At 42.5% G+C, this 22,962-nt stretch overlaps 1 protein-coding gene across 1 annotated transcript in view; it reads left to right on the top strand.

The window, feature by feature from the left end:
- The window catches only part of fibcd1a (fibrinogen C domain containing 1a), a 99,738-nt gene that overhangs the window by 14,023 nt on the left and 62,753 nt on the right, over nucleotides 1-22,962 (top strand). Inside the window, exon 2 of the mRNA XM_023834453.2 lies at nucleotides 21,206-21,685. Coding sequence (XP_023690221.1) covers nucleotides 21,206-21,685 — 480 coding nt within the window. The remainder of the gene's footprint in view (nucleotides 1-21,205; nucleotides 21,686-22,962) is intronic.

Below are 22,962 nucleotides of genomic sequence, written 5' to 3'. Positions count from 1 at the left end.
AATGCTATAATTAGCAAAACATTCATTATTAGAAATAAAGAAATTGAATTAATTAATAGCATGCCATCCTTCCAGTCCTGCTGGTAAGATTGTTTCATTGTCTTATGTATACAGAGGCACTAAAATATAAAAGGCCACAAACCCATAATAAAAATGCACGGTACAAGTTGAATAGTAGGTATTTAATACTCTGTAAGCATTCATCAACCTTGTGGGAGATTGCATTTCATCAGATTGTGTACCATTGCCAGTCCTGCTACAGTAAATTATGGTAACAATACTATCAATTCCACACTGAATTATTTTATTAATAATTTATTAATTCACTTTCCCCCTGGTGATTGGCCTCTGTCGTATGCATGAGGAATTGATGCCCCCATCATAAAGAAGCCAAACCAGTTTCTAGCAAGCCGGCATACCCCGAGGTGCTCGCCTAGCCCAGTAGGCTAAAACACCGATGTATCTGTCAACATGAGCTGAAGGGTATTTCACACCCCCACCCCACCCCCCAGCCCTTTGCGGGTTTAGCCCAACATCACCATGTCAGTTTTTTTTATCTGCTTCTAGCACTCTGCCAAATGTATTATTACAGAGCACTGAACCAAGGGGGCACCGACGTTTAATGAGATTTAGCAGAGTAATGATGATGCTCTATGATAAATTAGATTAAATTTAAGGCTGGTGGCAGAGGGCTGACGCACATCTCATTCTGACCTCCAATTCAAGGATTTGTTGTTATGCCAACTGTGGACCACAGTGGGACAAGTTCTGGATTTGCTGCAGGTGTAAAGGATCATTCATTTGCAAGCATATGATCAGGCTTCATTTGAAGGATTTCCACTGCAACTGCATTCAGAGAACAGATGGAGAGAAAAGAGTGGATTTGAATTTACAGCTGCCATCAGAGTCACTGAGAAAAGCTTGTCACGCCTGCTTGACCCTAAAACACCTGGTTGCTATGACGAGCTGACCATGCTTTTGTGTGTAAATACCAGAATCACAGCAATGTATGTAACAGAAAAAGCGGAGTGATGAGGGTCAGAACGTCTGACATCTTTCAGCAGGTATTTGTTCCACAATGCATCTACCTTCCCCATATGTGTGATGAACAGATGAACAGAGAGGTGTCTGTGTGTGAAAAGAATGTCTAAGGCTATTTAAACATTTTTATGCCTATTAACATGATCTATTTTGTATAGCTTTCTTACTTTCCAATTCCTGCTGTGCATAGTTTTGGAATGTAAAAGTTCTTGGGCTAATTATTGCAAGGGAAATTATTTTTCTCCTTGTGGGTATAAGCACTAACAACCTTCTGCTATAGCTACATTGTGTCATTGTCCAGCTGCAGTTTAACACACAGGATACCCCCCCCCCCCCTTAATCTATGTGCATCGTAATCAGGAAAGGCCTCTGCCACACACAGGGTTAAAACGTGCATTAAACTGGTTCAGAATGCATTAAAATGGCCATTAGGGAGGAAGGGGCAGTGGGCTGGAATACTGCTTGGGTTTTTACCCCAGTCGTCCAGCAGCTTCATTAGAGGTGACTACGTGCGTATGCCAGAGCAAGGGGCTGTGAAAACCAGCTCAGTGGCCGTCTGCTCACCAGAGAACACCGAGCAGCTCTCTGTCATTAATGTTCTCCGGTCATCTCTGAGGGACCTGCTCATTAAAATCTGTTTTTATGCTGCTAGTCCAACCAGCAAGTGCCGCACATCCGCTTCTGATTTTGCTGCACAAACAAACCTATTAAGATACTCTGGCGCATCTTCCAGAATTGCTGGTCTAGGGAGGGCAAAAGCCCTGATAAACCAAAGGTCGTTAAAGCGTCACTGTGCGATGACCTGCGGAACGCGATGTGCTTGCAAACGCCAGAGTCATCACAGTGACAAGGGGCAATCGGCCGTGAGACTCATTAAAATGGATTGTAGCAGAAGTGTGTTTAGTCAAATGGTCAAATCAGAAACCAGTACAGAAGGCTTCAAGTCGTTTATGTATTCTAATACCGCACAACAAGTGCACGTACTCAACGTGCTATGACAAATGGTTATGCACACGTGTTGAATTACTGAGCAGGTAAATGACATCAGCAGGGGAGAGAACAGAAGTGCATGGCTGAGTAATGTGAGTCTGTGTGTGATTTATTAATATGGAGTCCTTTAAACACATATGACAGGCAATGGGTAATGCATTAATAGAGTTTTCTTATAAGAGTAATAATTCATAGCACTTCATGTACTCCCACATACTGAACCATTATTCTCAATGCCTCAGTGAAATTCACAAGTTTGGGGGCAAAAAACGACTGTTAAGGGCCTTATAATTTCAGAAGTGAATATAACTGGCGGCCAGGTCGGTGGAATATTTATGTATGATATGTATAATTTGTAGCATTAAGAGGGCTTGTAGAAAAGAGACAAAATCCACCTCCTGGGTAAGTTTGGGTGTCACCAGTTTGCTGAGTACCAACTCCTGATATGGCTCCAGAAGATGCGTGAAATTGCCACTTCGACAGCTGCCAAGGCCAACAGGACCAGCTTACATTTCCTCATTAGATCCACCTCCCAAGTTCAGATAACCTCTACCAACGCTATGGCATCAAAGGGAAGTGCTGCTACATCATATTCTGTCAGGCTGCAAGACAATCTTGGAGATGTGCAGAAGATGTGCAAGAGTCCCGCCTCCTTCAAGAATGGCTGATCCACTTTGTGAAGGCAGGCGTGGTAACACATGCCAAGGGAAGCCGGATCCTAGCTGTCGGAAATGACTGGACAGTGAGAGTAGACCATGGCTAGCAGCTACGTTTCCTCACTGAAATCATCACTACCTCCTTAAGGCCTGATATTGTGGTCTGGTCTGCAACAGCTAAGGTAGTTGTGATGAGCTGACGGTGTTGTGGGACAGAGGGTTGGAAGCAGCCGGTGAGAGCAAGAAGCAGAAGTGTGCTGGGCTACTGGCTGAGTGCGGGGAGAGTAGATGGAAGGCTGTTTATTACCCAGTGCAGGGGGTTGCAGAATCTTCGTGGGAATGTCTACACAGCATCTACTGAAGGACGCTGAAGGAGCTGGCTGAGGAGGGCAGCTTCTGGCCACAGCAAAAAAGGGAGAATAAAAGTCGAGGAGTGCATGACTTATCAAAGTCAGCAGGGAGTTGGGAAGAAGAATGGGAGTGCGGCTCAGATTGAGGAAGAGAGGCAGGCGTTTCCAGTGCCACGAGTAGCAGCCCTGGGAGACAGAGGTCACTGCGACATCTGACAGTGAAGGAGGAACCTCTTGCTGTGGAGAAATGGCATCCAAAGAAAATGTCCTGCGTCCAGCTGTCGGTGGTGGCAGGGCGATCATCCTGACCCCTGCTCCATCACCAGGAGATGTTCCGGGATTAAACAGGTGAAACATCTATGAGGGGTGGCTCCCAGCTGATGACCCTGCACCTGGGCCGAGGCACCAGCAGTCATGTGACAGGCAGCGGTGTCCAGCAGTTGTAGCCGTTACCTGCATTCAGTCGCATGATGTTTAAAACACCGGCATGCTTCTTCTTGTCGCTGTGTTTGATGCACTCATGCAGAGTGTAGTAACACCTGTTTGTTATTCATCTCTGATGGTGTGTGAGTTATGACTTGACCGCTAGAAGACTGCAGTCTGTAAATGTGATTTGAATTTAACCTGACCTTTTAAGTGTTAAGGTGATGAGTCAATTTATGTAAATATATCTAATGAGCCATCGGTGAAATGCATGCAATGTGAAAAAAGACTCCTTTGACCTTTGTATTTATCGAGGTTATAAGCAATTTTTTTAAATTAGTTTTTTTATTATTATTATTGTTGTTCTAGCCTGAGAAATATCGGCTTGCAGTATAATCTGGTAGAACGACGTATTTCTGGTTTAACTCAGTGTTAAATAAAATAAACCGAGTAAGGGAATGAAATTGATGCAAACCAATACTGTAGATGCAGGGTGATGGGGTGTGGCCTCCGGTCCCCCAGATCCATATCTTTTGGTGTCCCAGAACCCCAGTTTTGACACTGGTTCAGTAACACCACTAATGGGAGTTTTTGCATTTATTTCTGTATAATTTTTAGGCCTGTAACATTTGCTCAGAATTTGTCTGCTTCCGCCAGTCCGAATCCTGGAGTTTGTGTTTACATTTGTGTCATGTCGGGTCCCATCACTGCCCCCTGAACCCATTTATCTTTAACATTTATCTTAAACATTCCCAAAAAAAAACATTCTTGGCTCCCAGGTCTCTGTCATGTGGCTCTCTTCAACATCTCACTCTAAGATGGGCAGGGAGAGCCCAGCAAAAAACCTTGGACCTTCTTCTTTTACACAACAAACAAGAGTGCAGAAGGTAAAATCATAAGAGAGGGACCTCGTTTATACAGCCCCGAAGGCCAGGCCTGCAGCAGCGGTGGGTGGTTGCTAGCTATCTTGATACAAAGACACTGAGTAGAAGCACTTCAGATGTTTTGCTGTGTAACTTGCACAGTCACCAGTATGCAGACAGAGAGCAATTCAGTTGCTTACATTTCTCGGTGCACAGGCAGGAATATGGCCTTATGCTGTCCGCGGTGCTGAAGACGCTAAAGCCTTCTCCAGACCGCGGCTTATGAGGCCTTTGTCAACCAGCTCACTATCAGGAAATCTTCAAAAAGCTAACTACCAGCAAACTGAGCACGGATGCCTAAGTGCTCCTCAATCACCTAACCACAAGGCAACATTCAAGCAGCTGATCACCAGGTAACTTTCAGACAGTTAACCGCTCACAACTCCATTAGTCACGTGGAACCATCATTGGTTGAGCATAATACTCAGTGCATAAGGGACTAGGACTGTGCACACGCTTGCTGTGTCAAGGTTGGTGAACAGAAAGACGCAAAATTAACTGTATGAACACAGAGCTTCTCTTTAAAGAGATACGTCACTGGCAATAAACAGGACCGGCATCGCTTTTGGGGCGTCCCCCTGCCTTGCGAACACTGCTGCCCAAGGGGGGCTCCAGTCCCAACCCCTCCCCCATCGATATGGATGGTTTCATGCAGCATCACACGGGTGATGAGAGCAAACAGAAACTGAGCACGGATGCCTAAGTGCTCCTCCTTTTATTGATCATAGGAGAACGTGTGAGAATCTTCACTGCACAGTAATCTGTGTTTCCTGAGGAGTGTGGCGAAGAGCCGCATGGGTCTATAAATTGCATTCTTCTTGTGAAGGCAGAGGGAGAGAGTGTACCAACCCTACAGTGTATAACTAATTTAGCACACAAAGTATCCTAAAAAAAGGATTCAAAATGGCACTCCAGTGACTTTTTAAGAAGCCCATTCTATTTGCTCAAGTGTTGCCCCTGAAGTTCATATATTCTGAATACGGTGTGTAAAGCAGAGATAGCTGAGGACAGTGGCTCTTTTCCTTCGCAATCATCGGCCTTTAGTGGCAGACGCAGAGGGCGGCTTCCGTGAGACGGATCAAAGGTCAGCGTCATTCCTGCTTTATATTGCTCCCCCTTTTCTGCTTTTTTGTTCTTTCTTCGCACTGCCACTCAACGATTCTGTGCTGCATCATCAGTAAAATGGAAAAGACGGAGGGGTGGAGAGGGCGCCTTGGAAAGCCTACGCTCCCGCACTCGTAGAGAGGGGTCAGCAAGAGTCACCAACATGCATCCATTCAGTGAGGAACATGGAGGCAGCAGCAAGTCAGCAGCATCTCCTGCATCAGAGTCTCCCTCTGAACGCGGAATGTCAATGCGTGTCCGGTCACAGCAGCGTCCCGCACGCTTTCCGGATCCTGCTTCAGGACGGGAGCATGCAGTGTGTCAGCTATGGATTTCAGCTTTAAACAAAGCCGGTGTGAAGGACTGTCCCCAGTCCTCGGGTGATGTCATGCTGTGTGCTGTCGCCGTACTGATTTAAGAGCCAGTAGTAAAACTGGAATTAAACATGGCTCCTGTTCCCATGCCTGAAAAACACCCAAACCCAGCGGTGGGGTTACACACCTCTCAAAGCTTGCGTTTGCATGGGGTCCGAGAGGTTGGTCACAAACAGACACTACACTACTGGAAAAATTAAGTACATGTGTTTCATATGAAGAAGATGCTGAAGCAGCATGTTCTCCTGACCAGCTAGCTAGAGACGATGTTCTCACTCTATTTGGTAGCTAATATTAATATTCCATGAAACCATGAAGCGATGAAATTCCAGCAGCAGCACAAAAAACAAAATCAAAGATTCGAGTTCTACAAGAGAGTTTGCCTATAAGCTGACCAGTGGTTTCACCACAAAGAATGAGGTGCCCAAGGGGGATGCAAAAGACCTGAGAATGAACGGGCGGCAGGGAAGCATGGGGCCTCCAAGTGAGTTTTGGAGTGGGGACCACAACCAACACTGGCATGAGACTCCTATATAAAGGAATGGGTGGGTGTGGATCCTGCACAACATGACCTCCATATGAATGTGTAGTCAAGGATATGTTTATATTGAACAGGTCACTGTGTAAATGTGGGCCCTCTGGCTGTTCATCCATCTCTCTTTTTGATTCTTTCTCGTTCCATCTCTCTTTTTGATTCCTTCTCGTTCCATCTCTCTTTTTGACTCCTTCTCATTCCATCTCTCTTTTTGATTCTTTCTCGTTCCATCTCTCTTTTTGATTCTTTCTTGTTCCATCTCTCTTTTTGATTCTTTCTCGTTCCATCTCTCTTTTTGATTCCTTGTCGTTCCATCTCTCTTTTTGATTCTTCTCGTTCCATCTCTCTTTTTGATTCTTTCTCGTTCCATCTCTCTTTTTGATTCTTTCTCGTTCCATCTCTCTTTTTGATTCCTTCTCGTTCCATCTCTCTTTTTGACTCCTTCTCATTCCATCTCTCTTTTTGATTCTTTCTCGTTCCATCTCTCTTTTTGATTCTTTCTTGTTCCATCTCTCTTTTTGATTCTTTCTCGTTCCATCTCTCTTTTTGATTCCTTGTCGTTCCATCTCTCTTTTTGATTCTTCTCGTTCCATCTCTCTTTTTGATTCTTTCTCGTTCCATCTCTCTTTTTGATTCTTTCTCGTTCCATCTCTCTTTTTGATTCCTTCTCGTGCCATCTCTAGCCACAAGTTAATAGCAAGCTGCCTTCTTGTTGTATTTTTGTTACGGGCCTGATATACATCCACATTTCACACCCTGGAAGTGCCACTCGCCACCGTCACGCTAACCCCAGTGTGATGCCGCCTGCCGGAAGTGCAAATGGGTTTGAGAGGAGTCGGGTCAGGCGATGGCAGACAGACAGCGCCTTTCACAACATCGGAGAATATTTGCGACAGGAGCATGTAGTAGAAATGAGAGGCTGAGGGAATTTGGTGTTGGATGGGGAGGCCGCGCGAGCCGTGGCCGAATGAAAGCACCGCAGACTCAGGCCCCCCAGTGGACATCCTGAACATTCATTTATCTTCAGAATGCCACTGATTGATTTGTTTACTTCAGATACAATTGACATCAACCAACAAAGATCCTTGATAGTACAACTAATTAAGGCATCTATCAGATACGAGAATGGCCTCCAGACAAACTGTGATGGATAGTTACAAGCATTACAGAAGCCGAAAGGGACGACTCTGAAAAGATTCTGGGGAAAAAAATCCTTATTAACAGCATTGAATTAATTAATGGCTTTGATGAGTCAAGGACAAGTTTCACTTGATGTTGAAATGGCTCTATGCTCTGTAACTCGGTATATGTGTACTATCGTGTGTGGCTGCGTGTGTGTGTGTGTTGTCATCTGAATGACGTGGCTGAGGTCACGGGGCAGGTATCTGTGTTAGCTTGGGGCAGATTCCATCAAAGGCCGATGAATAATATTGACCCCGTGGGTTAGTCAGGGCACCAGACCTGTAATTAATCACCGACGCCAGGTGACACAGCTGATGGAAAGAAGCACAATCCTGCATTTACAGCAAAGTGTGTGTCTTCTGCGAGCACGAGGACTCAGCAAGCGTGCAGGGTGATGTCTGTCTCTAGCTGTTCCTTTCTTACCTTTTCCTCCCCGCGTTCGATAGATCCTCGACTTGCTTTCGCTTTTTGAAGTACTTGACCGTCACTCGTCAACTTGTCAGAGCTGAAAGGAGAGCGCAAATGGGCTGCATGCCTTTGGGGCTCTCACTATCGACACTTTATGCAAAGGAGGCTCTGGAGATTAAAGGGCTACTGCATATTAAAGGAAAGCCAGCCCCTCTCAGAGCGAAGACCACAATATGAGGGCAAGATACAGTAAACACAGCACTCTGCTTCTGATTACAGCTGGGCTTTCAATGAATACATCCTTCAGATAGGAAGCATTTAACAAGCATTGTCATAATAATTATATTTTGTAAAATAAGACCCTTAATCTCCTATTTATTATTATTATTATTATTATTATTATTATTATTATTATTATTATTATTATTATTATGTTTTACCGTTCTGTTGATTTTAATTTCATGTCATCATATTGTGGTGGCAGGGAGACCTGGAACCTGCTTTGTTTTTCTCCCACTTTCTTTCATGTTAGAGTAAACATGGTGTAGGCAGACACAAATCCCACCTGTTATGGTGTCCACGGCCTAGCAGATGGTGAGGAATTCATCAGGCTCGTCATGATCGAGGGCAGCTCATTCAGGGAATATATCAACTAGGGAATATATGATCAAGAATATTTAGATTCAAAGATTCAACACGTAAAACCAAAACAAAGCAAAAACCGGTGGAAATGCAACCAGAAGTCAAAATTTTGCTTATACACCCTTATTCTGTGTTCTGCTGCTTCACATTACACTGTCCTGATTGTCTTCTGGAGTGCTGTAATATCTTTTCGCTACTGTTGTCCTCAACGTAACGTAGATTTCAGTCCTTGCCACCTTCCTAAGGATGCCTGTCCATATTCTATACATCAGCCCATCTGGCTGCTAAGTAGCCTTGAGCTCAACCAATGGAGAAATTTACTATTGTATAAAGATGTTAAAACGTATAAAGATATTATAGAAAGGTCACTATAAAAAGAAATGGCTACGGAGTCATAAACATACAAAGCCTTGAAAAACACCATTTTGAAATAGTATTTTACACAAAGTATGTATCTGAATTATTTTTTATCAGGTCAGTCTTGGAAAGATGCATATATTGCTCCTGACTTAGAGCCAAAGGCCTTTTGATTTTCAAAGGGTGAAAGCTGTCACTTTCAGTTCACAGCCTTAGAACGTAATTTTGTTAAATGCAGCGCGGTTCTCAATATGGAACCAATTGACTCTTGCCATATGTGCTTACACTGTTTCAGATAGAATCCACATTGTCAGGGTGCATTTCTTCATCCCATTTGAAGCCAGACGTGTACTCATTCAAAGATGTATAACACGAGGTTGGTGGTCCCTGACGATTCTTTTAAAGTTCTTTGATATAGATTCTAGTCTAGGCCATCTCTGCTATGTACTGAAGTGATTATACAAGAACGAAGGTCATAGACAATGGGGGCATCTCCATTGTTTCAGTGTCAGAGCAAAGCAGGAATAGTCTCACATATGAGAGCGACAAACATCTTCAGCATTAAGGAGAATCATCTAATAGTTGTTTTGCTTTTGCTAGCACAGATCTGACGGCTGTCAGGAGATTTCCCAAGCGAGATATTCGGAATTGTTCTGATTATTGTGATTTAAGGGGCATGTAGACCAGCGTTTCTCAAACCAGCTCTTGTGGTCCCCCAGAGAGTGTATGTTTTTGCTCCAGCAAAATGTGTGTGTGTGTGTATATATATATATATATATACACACACACTATATTGTCAAAAATATTGGGACATCCCTTGAAGTCATTGAATTCAGGTGTACCAATCTCTTCCATGGCCACGGCTGTATAAAATCAAGCACCTAGGCATGCAGACTGCTTCTACAAACATTAGCGAAAGAATGTGTTGCTTTCAGGAGCTCAGTGAATTAAAGTGTGACGTGATAGGAAGCCACCTGTACAATAAGTCCATTTGTGAAATTTCCTTGCTACTAAATATTCCACGGTCAACCGTTAGTGGTATTATAACAGAGTGGAAGCAATTGGGAACGACAGCAACTCAGCCATGAAGTGGGAGGCCACGTAAAATCACAGAGCGGGGACAACGCATGCTGAGGCACACAGTGTGCAGAAGTCACCAACTGTCTGCAGAGTCAATAGCTACAGACCTCCAAACTTTTTTAAAAATTGCAGTGGTCTCTTACTTTTACCCAGAGCTGTATGCCCCAGTGGGTGTGCGTGCTTCTGTACATGCTAACTTGGCAACAAGTTGTTCCACAAAAACTTGTTTATTGTAGACTGAGAACCTGCCTTGTAGTATTTCATGTACATTTATGTACAGTTAAACCTTAAATCACAGTGATTTCCACAAAGCAACTGAAAAGTATTCTTAATCCATTCTGGTAACTTGCGGCTCTCTTCAAGGTTCTCTAGTTTTTCTGATCTTTGCTTGGAAATATTTAGTCCATGTAGAATGGGTGGATTTTTAAATAGAAAGGATTGGTGGGGTTCCTTGCAGCAGCTGTGCACAGACTTTAGAAGATTAAATGCTTTCTGTTTCCTTTAAGAGGTCAGCCTCTAGTCCATTTGTCTCTTCAGGACATTGGGGTTGAAGGGGAAGGTGTGTTGGTCTCTTATCTCTGCCAGACTGCCCAAGGGTGCACAGAGAGCACATGATTCACTCCTCCCTCTACACCAGGAACTGTGCAATGTGGCACTTTTGATGACCCAAGACTGGAAAATGGTGAGGGATTAGCTGGTATACTTACTGGGCCACCTTCCACAGCCATCTACCATTCAGAGCTCTGTGCCCCATGTGATCTGCTACTCTTCAGCACATAAACTGCTGGCCCAGTTACCTAAAATGCTTAAAACATTTTACCCTCAGTGCATAGTGACTCTGTTAATTGAAACAAATCTGACACTTTGGTGGAAATTATGTCAGTACAACAAAGTAATTGAATTTAAATGACCATGCTTGCCTAAGATACCAGAGTAACATACCAATACTTAGTATTAAATATTTAAAGTGATGGGACAGGCTGAATGACCTCCTCTTTCTTGTAGCACTTTTAATGTTCTTCTTACATTGCTAGCAGTCAATGTTTCCAGCAAATGGTATGGTAATTTACAATTTGCCCTATTTTGATATAATATGAGGGATCACATGCAATATATTTAAGTTGGGTTTCTATGATTAAAACATTCTTTATAATACAGTGTTAGTATATGTATTTCTGTTGTTTTGTTTTATAGCTTGAGCAGTTTGAGCCTAGTAGACTGATGCTCTGAGCGACAAGGCAGGAGCCTAATTGCTGTTTGATTAAAAGCGTGTGTCTGCAATTCTCAAAGAAGGAGCTGCTGATAATGCTGATATCACTGACACTGGCATGCTGGAGTGCAACAGTGCACTGGATAACACCTTGGCGGATATATTAATCAAGTCTAATTTACGCGTCTGTGTGAGTCATGAGTGTATAGTGTTGTTTAGCTGTAGGAAGGAAAATGAAATGTATTTAGTTATTCTACCCTCCCCAAATGCCAAATTACACAGCTGAATATTTCAATAGACTTCTCTAAGTGACAAGTCAGAATCCTGGCCGAGACGCTGGCCATTAGGTATTAATTTGTCTGGTTGTATATGGTGTAAAAGGTATGAAATCTTTAAGCCAAAAGTGGGGGTGATTGAGTCTTGGGCTGTACAATGAAATAGCCCTTTTATAAGTATTTCAGATGAACACACTGGCCGGCCGTGAATGCAAATCCTCCCACAAGAAACACTTAAGCTGGCTACATATTCCTGAGGCTGAGGTTTCTGTCAAGGGCATGGCCTTAGGCGGGGAGGAAGTAATCAGTGTCCTCTCTTTTGTATTCATGGCCAAAGATAGGGATGGTTGCAATTCATCGCAATCCCTTACCCTCCTTTCCCAGTCAGAGCCTGACACAGTTCTGGTGATGTGCATTTATGAGTGCGATTTGCCGATTTGATGTTAAAAAAAAAAAACACGATTTGTTTCAAATGTTTTGCTTGAACAAGATATGAATACCGAATATATATCCTGAAGCTTTGTTAATGCCAGAGGAAAGTCCATTGCTGAAATTGAATCGAATGAGACGGTGGTACGTTATACTCAAATAAACAGCAACCCTGACATGCCAAAGGGGAAGGAACCAAAAATGCAGGAAGCTACTGTTGGCTCCTAATTTCCTGTTATACAAGCAGGAGCAGAGTGGTAAGGAGAGGCTGAGAGCTGTCGTGCTCTCTTCTGGAGGACTCTCCTGGAGAAAAGTACTGCAAGCTAAAAGCTGTAGTGCTCAGAAAATGGTTGCATTTGCATATATATTGTGGCACTTGTTCAGGCGGTATGGAGCAGGGTTTAGAGGTGTATTCTCAGCTTGCCTGTTTGCAGTGCTACTCATTTCTCTTCCTCTATTGTTCCAATTGAAAATGCTGTTGCCACTAGCTACCGCTGTTGTTTCAAATGGTGTCTAGAGACAAAGATTGCTGGGGAAGGAATGCCAGGTGAATTTGTCTGAGAAGACACTTAATCAGCATTTGCTTTGGTAAATACATGGTTGCACACATGAATAAAATGAAATTCTGTAAATGTAGAAATGCTAGCTATTTATGCAGCTTTGCGGAACACGCCCGCCTAGCTAAATGACGAATGCTGCATATGTACCTGTGAGAGGAAAGTGGATATTATAACAAGTCAGTAACATTCACATATGGGTAACGGAATGAAAATGGCCTGAAACACTGAAATGGCTGACTGGGGGATAGTTCGGTGCTGGCTTATTAGGAATCTGTTTGCTTTGCAGAACATTCAAAAACTATGTACACAGATGGAACATTGCAGCAGTTATCGCCAGTTCCTCTGTGTCATTCATTGCTGATCACGTATGATGGATCTGGCTATTGCTGAGACATGAGAAGGGAGTTAGATTTCACAGGAAAGAGATGCCATTGTCTGAATGGGAACCAATCAATGAAAGCATAATCATATCAGGTTTTATTCAAAGAGCATTAATCTCACTATGGTTAGACACAATGCTTGTATAAATGGTGAGAGAACATGTGACCTACTAAATACTTTGCAGGCATCTTGTTAAAATTGAATTTTTCCTGGGAAAGTTACTGATTATAGTTATGCCAAGAACTGAAGAAGGTAATTAGCAGTAATGCATGAAGATAGAGCAAAAGAGACTCACTGGTGGGAGGGAAAAAAAAACATGCAATATTGTGGACGTACCCTGATGGAACCCAGAAAAACTGCATGTGTTGGGATTTACTATGAACATTGGCTTTATGGGTACATAAAAATACATAAATAAAAAACACAAGCGAAACAATATAATGAATCAAATTTGCCAGAAATCCTGCATTCTGATTAGTACTAAGAAATGTGTTCCACGTGCTTTGCAAACTAGCAGGTAAGCTGGTATAAATTCATAGCACAGAATTCTGGAGCGAAATTAGAAGAGCACCATGGATTCAAAAGAGTGACGGAAGAAAAGAGTGAGAGCTCTGGGAATAGTAAAGTCTATCAGGGGGAATACTACAAAAAGGGAATCAATACAGAAAAATAACAATAAATGATGACACACCAATAAAGATTTACATTAAAGAAAAACAAAGCCTTGACATTTTAAGAAAAGAAAAACAAAACAGAATTTCTAGAGAGGTGGCGTAAAATTATTCAAGCTATGAATTTGTTAGTACATATGAAATGATATAATTAGCTCAAAGGAACATGCATGCTAAGCACTCAGCTGACATTTTTTATTGGCCAGCCGCATGTTTTGTTGGACCGACAACAAACTGAAATAACCGTGAGAGCTGCACTGGGCTGCATATCTTTGGCTCTTTTTGCTGATTCAGACAGCTTCGTCCTGCAATGTATTCGCCTGCTTAACCTTGTTATCTTCAGAAAGAAATTATACATTCTAGGAATCTGAGGTGTATTAGCCTTTTGTATGATGTGCCACATTTTTCACATAAAATCAATGTTTTTAAAGAATCGCCTCATGGAAGCTTTCTCCTGGTTTCGAATTCATCATCATAAGCACAGAGAAACCCTTGGTAAATTGCATTATAACACTTGTTTTATGAGAGAGGAAACACGTCAGAGCTGAAACGTTTGCAGAATGTTCTAAATCCCCAAGAGAATCTGTGCATTATTTGTTGTCACACTTTTACTAGGAAGCAAATTTATTTAACATTACAGCAAATAAGAGATATGTCATGTTCTTGTTTGGTTACAGTCATTTAAGCTACAATCATTTGCCCTTGAAAATAATCAGTGGGCATTCTTTTTCTCCTCCCTTTCTTCCACCACTATCCATCTATTTAACCAAACATACAAACTACACAGACTCAGAGCAGACTCACTGAAGGTGGCAATGTTTTAGGCCCGTTTCACGTAAATCAGCGGTAGATTATCATGGAGATATATCTGGTCAGTCTACAATTGAATAATAACGACAAAAGACTTGCTAGTGACAGTACGCTATCAGGAAAAAAGGCTACAGCCCTGGTACATTTTTCCCCCAAGATAAAAAAAAACATTAATGCACCCCAATGGTACAACATTGTTTCTCAGAGTCCATTTCTCTACCTTAAATTAGACTAAAAGGTACATCTGCAAGAAGATAGGGTACGATTGGCAGACCCTTGAGGGTATAGCCCCAGTGACATGTTATTGTACCCTTAAAGGTACAAATTAGTACTTGTGTGTTGGAATTGTGAGAATTGTTGGAAAAGCAAATTAATGCATTTAATTTGAAGAGATGGGGCGGTTTGGTATTGCGAGCCAGGAATAAATCAGAGAGCTCTTCTCTGCCTGCTCTATACCATGTCACATTTGCTACTGGAAGGATTCTTGAAGATCCTATGGATTGACACGTGTCACATAAAATCTCTGTGGTGTTTGGTGGCTGTCTGACTATGACTGTCCTGTATCCCCCCTCCCCACCCCAGCCCCCCCAACTCGGGATATCAAGGACAGCCAGCGAGGTGGGGAGGCATTGATTTGTCTTCCATTATGGAGCACGGCTCCTGAGGTTACCGTCAGACAGCTTCTATAACTCACCAGTAACTTCACAGCTCCTAATCCCATTCTCAAGGGATCATGGGAAGTTGCTCCGCACCTGCAAAGGAGCCCTCCTGCGCAGCTGAGAAGGGCCAGGCAACCCTCTGCATACATAAGGAACAAAATATGATTATGGCATTACAGCAAGTCCATCTGCAGATGCTGCCTGTAAAAAAGTCAGAGATTACTTAGCGTCAGAGGATTTCAGGTGCCAAATATGGTCTATTCCTCTCACGCTAATAGGGAGGAGAGGTGCTAAAACAAATTAACGGATTAGTACAATAGCATCACTCTGAGTAAAGCATGAAGTTCCTTAGCTTTGCTTTTCATTTTCTGAGAAGCCTAAAGTTACTTGTTGAGAGGTCATGTAAGGGAAACTGGGTTTTTAAAGTCATATTATTCCAAACTGGTAAAACATATAAATAGAAGCAAGAGCAAAACCCTGAGGATGTTGTCTTTTCCCCATGAGTTGACAGTCCCAAGTCAAGCACTTGTCATTTTTCTCGCCCAGATTCTCCATTAGAGGACGGTATTGGAGTTGAAAGGCAATAGGCGGATTACGGCATCAGAGTTATCTCTGCATTACAAATCATGTGACTACTGTAATACTTTGATTCCATATGCTTATGCAAGAGAGCTTCCTGGCCTGGAAAAGCCAATTAGACAGATCGTACAAATCCGGAGCAGATGATTCTGTTCGTCATCAATGTGTATAGCTGTTCCTCACTACCAAGAGGACAGTAGCCAGGAGAAGAGAAGCATTTAAAGTTACCAGTCTTAGTATCACAGATTTGTGCTCTTCCTTTCCTTTCATTTCGAAGGCATTGGAGGAATGTGAACAAAGCCCTTTTTCAGATTGCCTTAGTGCAAAGTATGCCTTACCATCTGCTCACCAACTCACACTACGACCTGTGAACCAAGGGCCTCAAGACTGCCTTCTATCTTAGCTAGGATGGGAAAACCTTAAGGGTGTAAAGCCCAGTACATTAACTGGTGTTTCTAGTGGCCCTCCCCATCAAAATGTGTCCTCTGGCATACTCTGGCTGGCCATGAAACACACACAAGCCAATTCACAACAGCCAGTACAGGTGAAATTTCCCATCCAAGTAAAAAGAAGGCAGTTTGTTCCCTTAATTCATCTGTTGCAACATATCTAGGGCAAAAAAATGGCGCACTAAAATAGTTTTTTAAACATTTAAATATAGCAATCATTATGTGTTTAGCAGGACTCAATGAGTGTATATCTGCATAGACACAGAATTCCAATGTCCAAAATAAATATTAACACAGCTGGCTCTCATAAACGAGAATCTCAACAATCTCTAGTCTCTGCCCTTCATTAAATTTCTATTCTGACTATTCTGTGGCCACTGTTCTTTGCAGTTACAGTTCCCTGTGCTAGTTGCTCGTTCTAAAAATTCTGGGACACAAAGTTTACCATCCATCAAGCACACACATGTAGTCTTTGCCCTGGAAAGGCAGCATTGCCTTGAGCTCCTTTTCACAGTTAGGGTTAGTATGTATGTAGGGTTGCTGCAATATAAGGCATAATGAAGCGTTATCTTCAATATCTGCCATCGATTGCCCATGCAGACATTTTATGAGTGTGTCCTGAACTTCGGTCATATGCATGTACACATCCAAGCTAAGGCCTGAACTGTGCCCTGAAATCTTAAAATCCCTTTACAAACTTGAAGGGCCGTATTCCAAAATCTGACAGTCCCTTCACAAAAGGACTGAGCTATTCCACAAATATATGACAGCATCTTAAAAGACAATGGATCCAGGCTACATTTCACCTTTAAATTCCTCATGATTAATATAGATGTACTGCCAGCCAGCTACTGACCTGTAAACAACAGATGAGAATTATGCTAATGAGCATAATGCTATAAGTCAGTAAGCGTGAGCAAAGCCATGAATATGAGGCATTCCATGGGTTTCTTCAGCCAAAGTTACTGTCGCTGTATGTATTTGAAGGATGTAGGTGTATTGCAGGAGACAGTCCCATTTATATTATCTGCTTGTTGAAATTCTGTTATTCTGTTATTGTCTTTATGCTGCTAGTAGGTTATCCCCGCAACGGAGTATGAACCTTTTTGACAAGTGAAAAGAATGGAACTGTACTCCAGTGTCACCCGTGTTATTTGTAGCAGGCTAATTAGTCAAAGATTGAGGATTTAATCCCAGCCTTGGGTGTTAAAAGCACATTTAAGACGTAAGCCTACACTGGACAGGATGTCGCTTGTCAGCCTCTGTTACAGAGACCGGCTTGCAGAGGTTCAGTACCACATGGGAGAACAGTATTACCTCTACTGTCACGAGATGGGATTCATGATTATATTTTATAAGGAAAATTTCCCTAGAATTTATCATTACAGTATTTTTTTAACAGTAGATTTAAGGTTTGTTTAAAATATTGCTTTTCTGCAGACTGGAGTGAAATACGAATCCTATTTTTTTCCAATCCAGCACGAAGATCAGGGCTGACATTTCAAAGTACAGTAACGGCACACGTTTGCGTCAGCGGTGATCTACCACCTATCAGATTGCTCATGACTGATGCAAAAGCTTGATATGTAGATTTCAATTAATATTTTATCAGACTTTGCAATGAAAATGGACACAGCTCATCCCGAGTTAAACCTCAAGACATACAGTAGCTGGTAAAGAAAACCTTGTAACTGATCCACTTAGTGCTATGCTTACTAATCAGTGAAGCAATGAAACAAAACTGCAGTCATTTTTAAATCTACCCATAAAAATCCCAAAGGACAAGTTCTGACCTATATGCTTACTCTTTTTTCTGGATAGCACAGATTTGGTTACACAGGCATAAATGCTTTTTATTGTGTGATTTCATTTGTTTGTTGATGATTACTGTAGCTAAATACATCCCTCCTGAGTCGGTATATATGGCTCTGATAACATTTTTTCATGTGCCTCTATATTTTTAAATCCTACCATTTATATGCACGGTATTTTTGGCATTAGATACATATGCTCTACAACAATTATGAAGTTAACAGCACTAATGGATAGAGATCTCAAGAAGTTATGAACCAATACTTATACTAGAACTATAATCTATAGCATCTGAATATGAGGAGAAGGACAAAATGCACATGTGCTACTCAGGAATGGTTTGGGTATGTTATAAGAAGACTGTACGGAAAAGGATACACAATTTCATCCCCTGAAGTTCCCTATCTCTCATATTGGACAGAAATCTGAACAGTTTTGACTGTCTTGTGGGAAACAAGCACAGTACCAGAGTTTCATACAACATTCTCAGCAAACACTGGCACCAAGCTTTATCTAACTTCACTGAAGGTGCAACACTGAAAAATCCCTTGATGTTCAAGACAATCCCTGTTGAGTGAATTTCACCACTTTAATTAATCTAAAAAAATGATCTTCTGCCTTGCTTCTCTTGTTATTCTATACTTGTGACTGCCCTCAGTCATGTCTAATGGTGCTCAGTATCCACGTCTATTTAAGCTTTTGCGGGGCGACAGACACCGAGGTGAAGGTGGTGCCTCGCTCCTTGTTGTAGATTTTGCGGGTACATTTTGAGCCAGTTCACTTTCACTACGCCCCAGTTGTGCTCCTGTCTGTTGTGTCAACGGATTAATGTTGTTATTGCATATTGTCAGCGTTCAGCAGAGCATGTTCTTTAAATCCCACCTGGGTGCCAAGACGAGACAGGGCTGGTGAAGACTAGCCTAGCTGCTAGCTGCAGGAATGAGTGTCGGTGTTGGACCTCCTGTCGGCCAGTCTGATTGGCTGAATGCTTTTATGGTAGTCGGTGGTGGGAGGGGGCAAGGGCATAGAAACAAGTTTTGTTCTCTTAATGGATCTAGGGGTTTTATTCATTTCACTTCCAAATGGGTCGAGGAAATACACAGCACAGAAGGGCAATGTGAAGCCATTTGGGGCGTTTTTTCTAGCATGCTCATTATCTGGGTGCACTCATCAGGAGAGAGCATGGTTTGGGAACTAGGTGATTCAGTGGTCAACCCTGCCGGAAGTATTGTGGGAAGATTGGTGGGGGGGGTGGAGGTGGATAATCCCTGGCATGCAAAAGGCCAGGCTGCTTTGTTGTAACAAATCAGTCTGGGGATCTTCTGTCTTGCACAGGGATCTGAAGCAGGAGATAGTCATTGTGAATGTTAATTATCTTTAAAATAAATATGACTGTGCTTAAAGAGGAAGCAGTGGGGAACAGGGAACAGCTCCATATTCAGTGAGCCTCTTCGCTTCTACTGTATAACTCTTGGTAAAAAAATGAATGCTGCCGACGATGCTGACAGTACAAGTGTATATCTGTGTATATTTCTGTTAACATCCTTAAGGGATCCCATTTGGAATAATCACTAATGGTGCGTGAATTCGGAGTTAAGCCCAGCATTTATGTCTCCCCCTTTTTATTCCCTCGTAGCTGATTATTAGTTTTTATCTGTGTGTAAAAAGTCAATGGGCGGATCGCATCGTGGATCAGCTTAACAATTATGGAGCCCCATGTCAGAAATTCAAGGGCCGTTCAGCCTCTCCAGTTGCTATATTTGTTCAGCTGTAATGAATATTTAGGAAAGGATGATTTTCATCAACATTCGCAGCATTACGCAGCTGTTACATATCTGCGGGGGGCCAAGACAACAAAAGCAAGTGTAAGGAAATGTCTGGTGGGATCAGACTTGTGTCTGAATTAAAGGTAAAAATGGAAATAGAAGCTGTTTAGTGGGAAACACAAAGAATATGTGGAAAGGCTTCATTCCCAGCGAAACCGAAGCCCTGGCCTTTAACTCGTCTCTGTAGTTTCCACTTTAAGCTGTCCTTCACTGCAGCTTGGAGTCCTCACTGTCAATACAAAGCAAACACTCTGATATTCACGCCAGACTCTGCTGAATATCCTGCCTGCCGTTCGTCATTATATACGTCCTCCCTTATGTGCACACGCACACATACATGCAAACACCCCTGATGCACGATGGAGAAATCGACAACTGAGGAAATATAACCAAAGCACAGAAGATTCAGCGTTCCGGGCCCTGTACTGTAATTTGTCCTGCGTCGCTCTCTCATTCTCCGCTCAGCGGGGCTCCGTTTTCAGTGCTACAACAGGACAGTCTATAAACACCGTTTGCGTGGATCTGCAGTTCGTGTTCCAGCCCACTCTCAGCCCAGAGCAGTCATAACAAAGCTGAAGTCAGAGCATTATGTGCCCATTAGTGTTGTTAAAAGATTAGATGTAGCCAGATTGCATGTTTATTAAGGGACCAAATCCTGGCACTCAGATTGTTCACTGAACGCATTATTGATGATGCCAAACTTACTTTGCACACCCATTACACCTTTGCAATCAATATTCAGGAATTTGGCATCTGTCCTGTATACAGGCAAACACCTGCAGCTTGGTATTATCCAAAGGCACCCACACACAAAAGCATGCACACTTTCAAAGGACACAGTGTCACCAAAGGATTGAAAAGCAATGGGAAATGAAATGTAGTGCAAATTATTCACCCTCCCTGATAATGTGCCACTTAAATATAAAGCCCCCCATCTATTCAAAGATAACATGCCATTAAGGTAGGCAAACTCAGAACAGTCTTTTATTGAAACTGCATATTGTTTGGAAATAATATACAACAAAGTCAGGATTTGTTTAGATATTTCATTTTTCACTTATTTTTTTTTGCCATGGTGTATTTATTTTATATCAGTTTTGATGCATGTTACATTTGGAAGATGAGATATTTTAAATCAAAGGGTACAGTATGGTGATATTTGATTTACACAAGCAACATACTTTCTGTAAAGTACTGCAAATATGTCATCGCTACATTGCAATTTGTGGTAAGGAGGAATATGTTGTTTAGCTCATTTCCTTGTTACCTCAAGTGCACTATTCTCCTTTCCTCAACCTCTCTGACAGAACAATACTTAATTTTATATGCTCTGTGAAACCACGCATGAAATTTGAGTAAAAATGGTGTCACAGCTGCTATCCAGTGCAATGACTATTTTTACTGCATATAACCTTGGCTTCCACTGTCTCATTTCTTCACTAATGGAAACATAGTCTAACTGCAGTCGTCTCTTTGCAGAGGATGAGCTGTAGCTACCTTCTGTGCACCATCCTGCTGTTTGTGGCTGTTCTTCTGGCTGTAACTGTGACTGGCACCATCCTCTTTATGAACCACTACCAAGCTCCTCCTGTTTCCGATGGCCCACCTCTCATCAGCACCAATCAGAACGAAGGGAACGCCCTGGTGACCGTCGAGCGGGGCGACGGCTCGCGCATCAACATCTTCATAGACCCCAACTGCCCTGACTACAACAGCAACTTCCTGCGCCTGGAGGGTGTCCAAACGTCGCTGCTGCACTCGCTGACCGACCACGACTCCGACCTGAAGTCGGTGAAAGGCCAGGACCGCGCCCTGCTCGTCAACTTGGCCGAGGAGGTGGCCAGACTCTCGGCCCATGCCAGTCAGTTGAAGATGGAGTACGAGTCACTGCGGCGTGGTCAGGGAAACCTAGGACAGGAGCTCAACACCCTGCAGACAGAGCAGGGTCGACTCATCCAGGTGAGCGCCCCATCAAAAATGATTTGTCACCCCCCTCTCATTATTTCATTGGAACAGTCCACTATCTCACTACAACACCTTCAATCTTCTGCTTTATAGTAGGCCACTGTGAGTATTCTACTTGTATTCTACACTAGTTTCCACCCTCTACATTCTATCTAGAGCATCACTTACTCTGCTTTCCCAGGGAAGAGAGGGAGGTATTGCATTGTCTGAAAAGCCAATGGAAAGATTTTTTATTAACAATAGACCCAACTGGATTCATTAAACATCTAGGGGTCAATATTTTAGCATTTATTACTGCTCCCAGCAGTTCTCAGCTCAGTTAGGGAGTTTCACTAAATATTATTCATGCTTTTTAATAAATCATGTACTTTAATCATTTGGGTTCTGCATTTTTTTAGCAGCACTTAGTCAAATCTAAGAGGCTTTCAGACATCATTGCTATTTATTTTCTGAGCTGACATCCTGATCCACAGCTTGGAGTCTTACCCTGACTGCAGGGCTATGACCAACAGAACATTTAACCAAGCTGTGAAGGGTGGATAACATGCTCGACATGTACAAAGAGAGAGAAAGGTGACCTATAAAGGAAATGAAATACAGATGAGATAAGATATAGTTTCACTTCCAGTGAACTAAGCACAAGGTGCATTAGAATGGTGGCTCATGGACCCCCGAGGTTTATGGGAAAGAGTTTCATGTGACACAATTTGTGGAGGGACGGCCCCACCAGCTGCGTGCAGAGTGTGAATATGTCTGACAAGAGGCACCTACATTATATTTCCTTTCTCTCCGTGTCAAGCTGCTGCCTTATTAGATGCTCCTGCTCTCACAGAAAGAGTTTAAGCACCTGACAACGGATATGACAAGGTTTTGACCCTCCTGTCATCGGAGGAGGAGTCCGGAGAAGATCCAGCTCAAACCAAGCATAGAAAAGCATAGATGATAAGATTAACTGGTCATTAACATTGCTAAATATTCAGATGAAACCAATTTACATGTTTATTAGGCTAAAGCATGAAAAAATGCATAATTAGAGCTATCCCTTCCATGTCTATGCTTGCGGCATACCTACACGGACTCATAAACAATACGACAGCATATGTTTTGCTGCCCTCAAGTTCAGAAAAAAATACAATAGGCTTGAAATCAAATGGTGAGTCACAGGCATTCATATGCTAATGCGGGTTTTAGAAATGAACCTTAGTCAGTCATTTTCTATCAGCCAGACTGCCTAGGATATGTTATTTAAAGATGTAGGGGTTGTTTGACAT

Source organism: Paramormyrops kingsleyae, chromosome 2, assembly GCF_048594095.1.
Source record: "Paramormyrops kingsleyae isolate MSU_618 chromosome 2, PKINGS_0.4, whole genome shotgun sequence".
NCBI lineage: Eukaryota > Metazoa > Chordata > Actinopteri > Osteoglossiformes > Mormyridae > Paramormyrops > Paramormyrops kingsleyae.
Note: the sequence above shows the minus strand (reverse complement) of the source record. Positions and strands in the feature narration are given on the sequence as shown.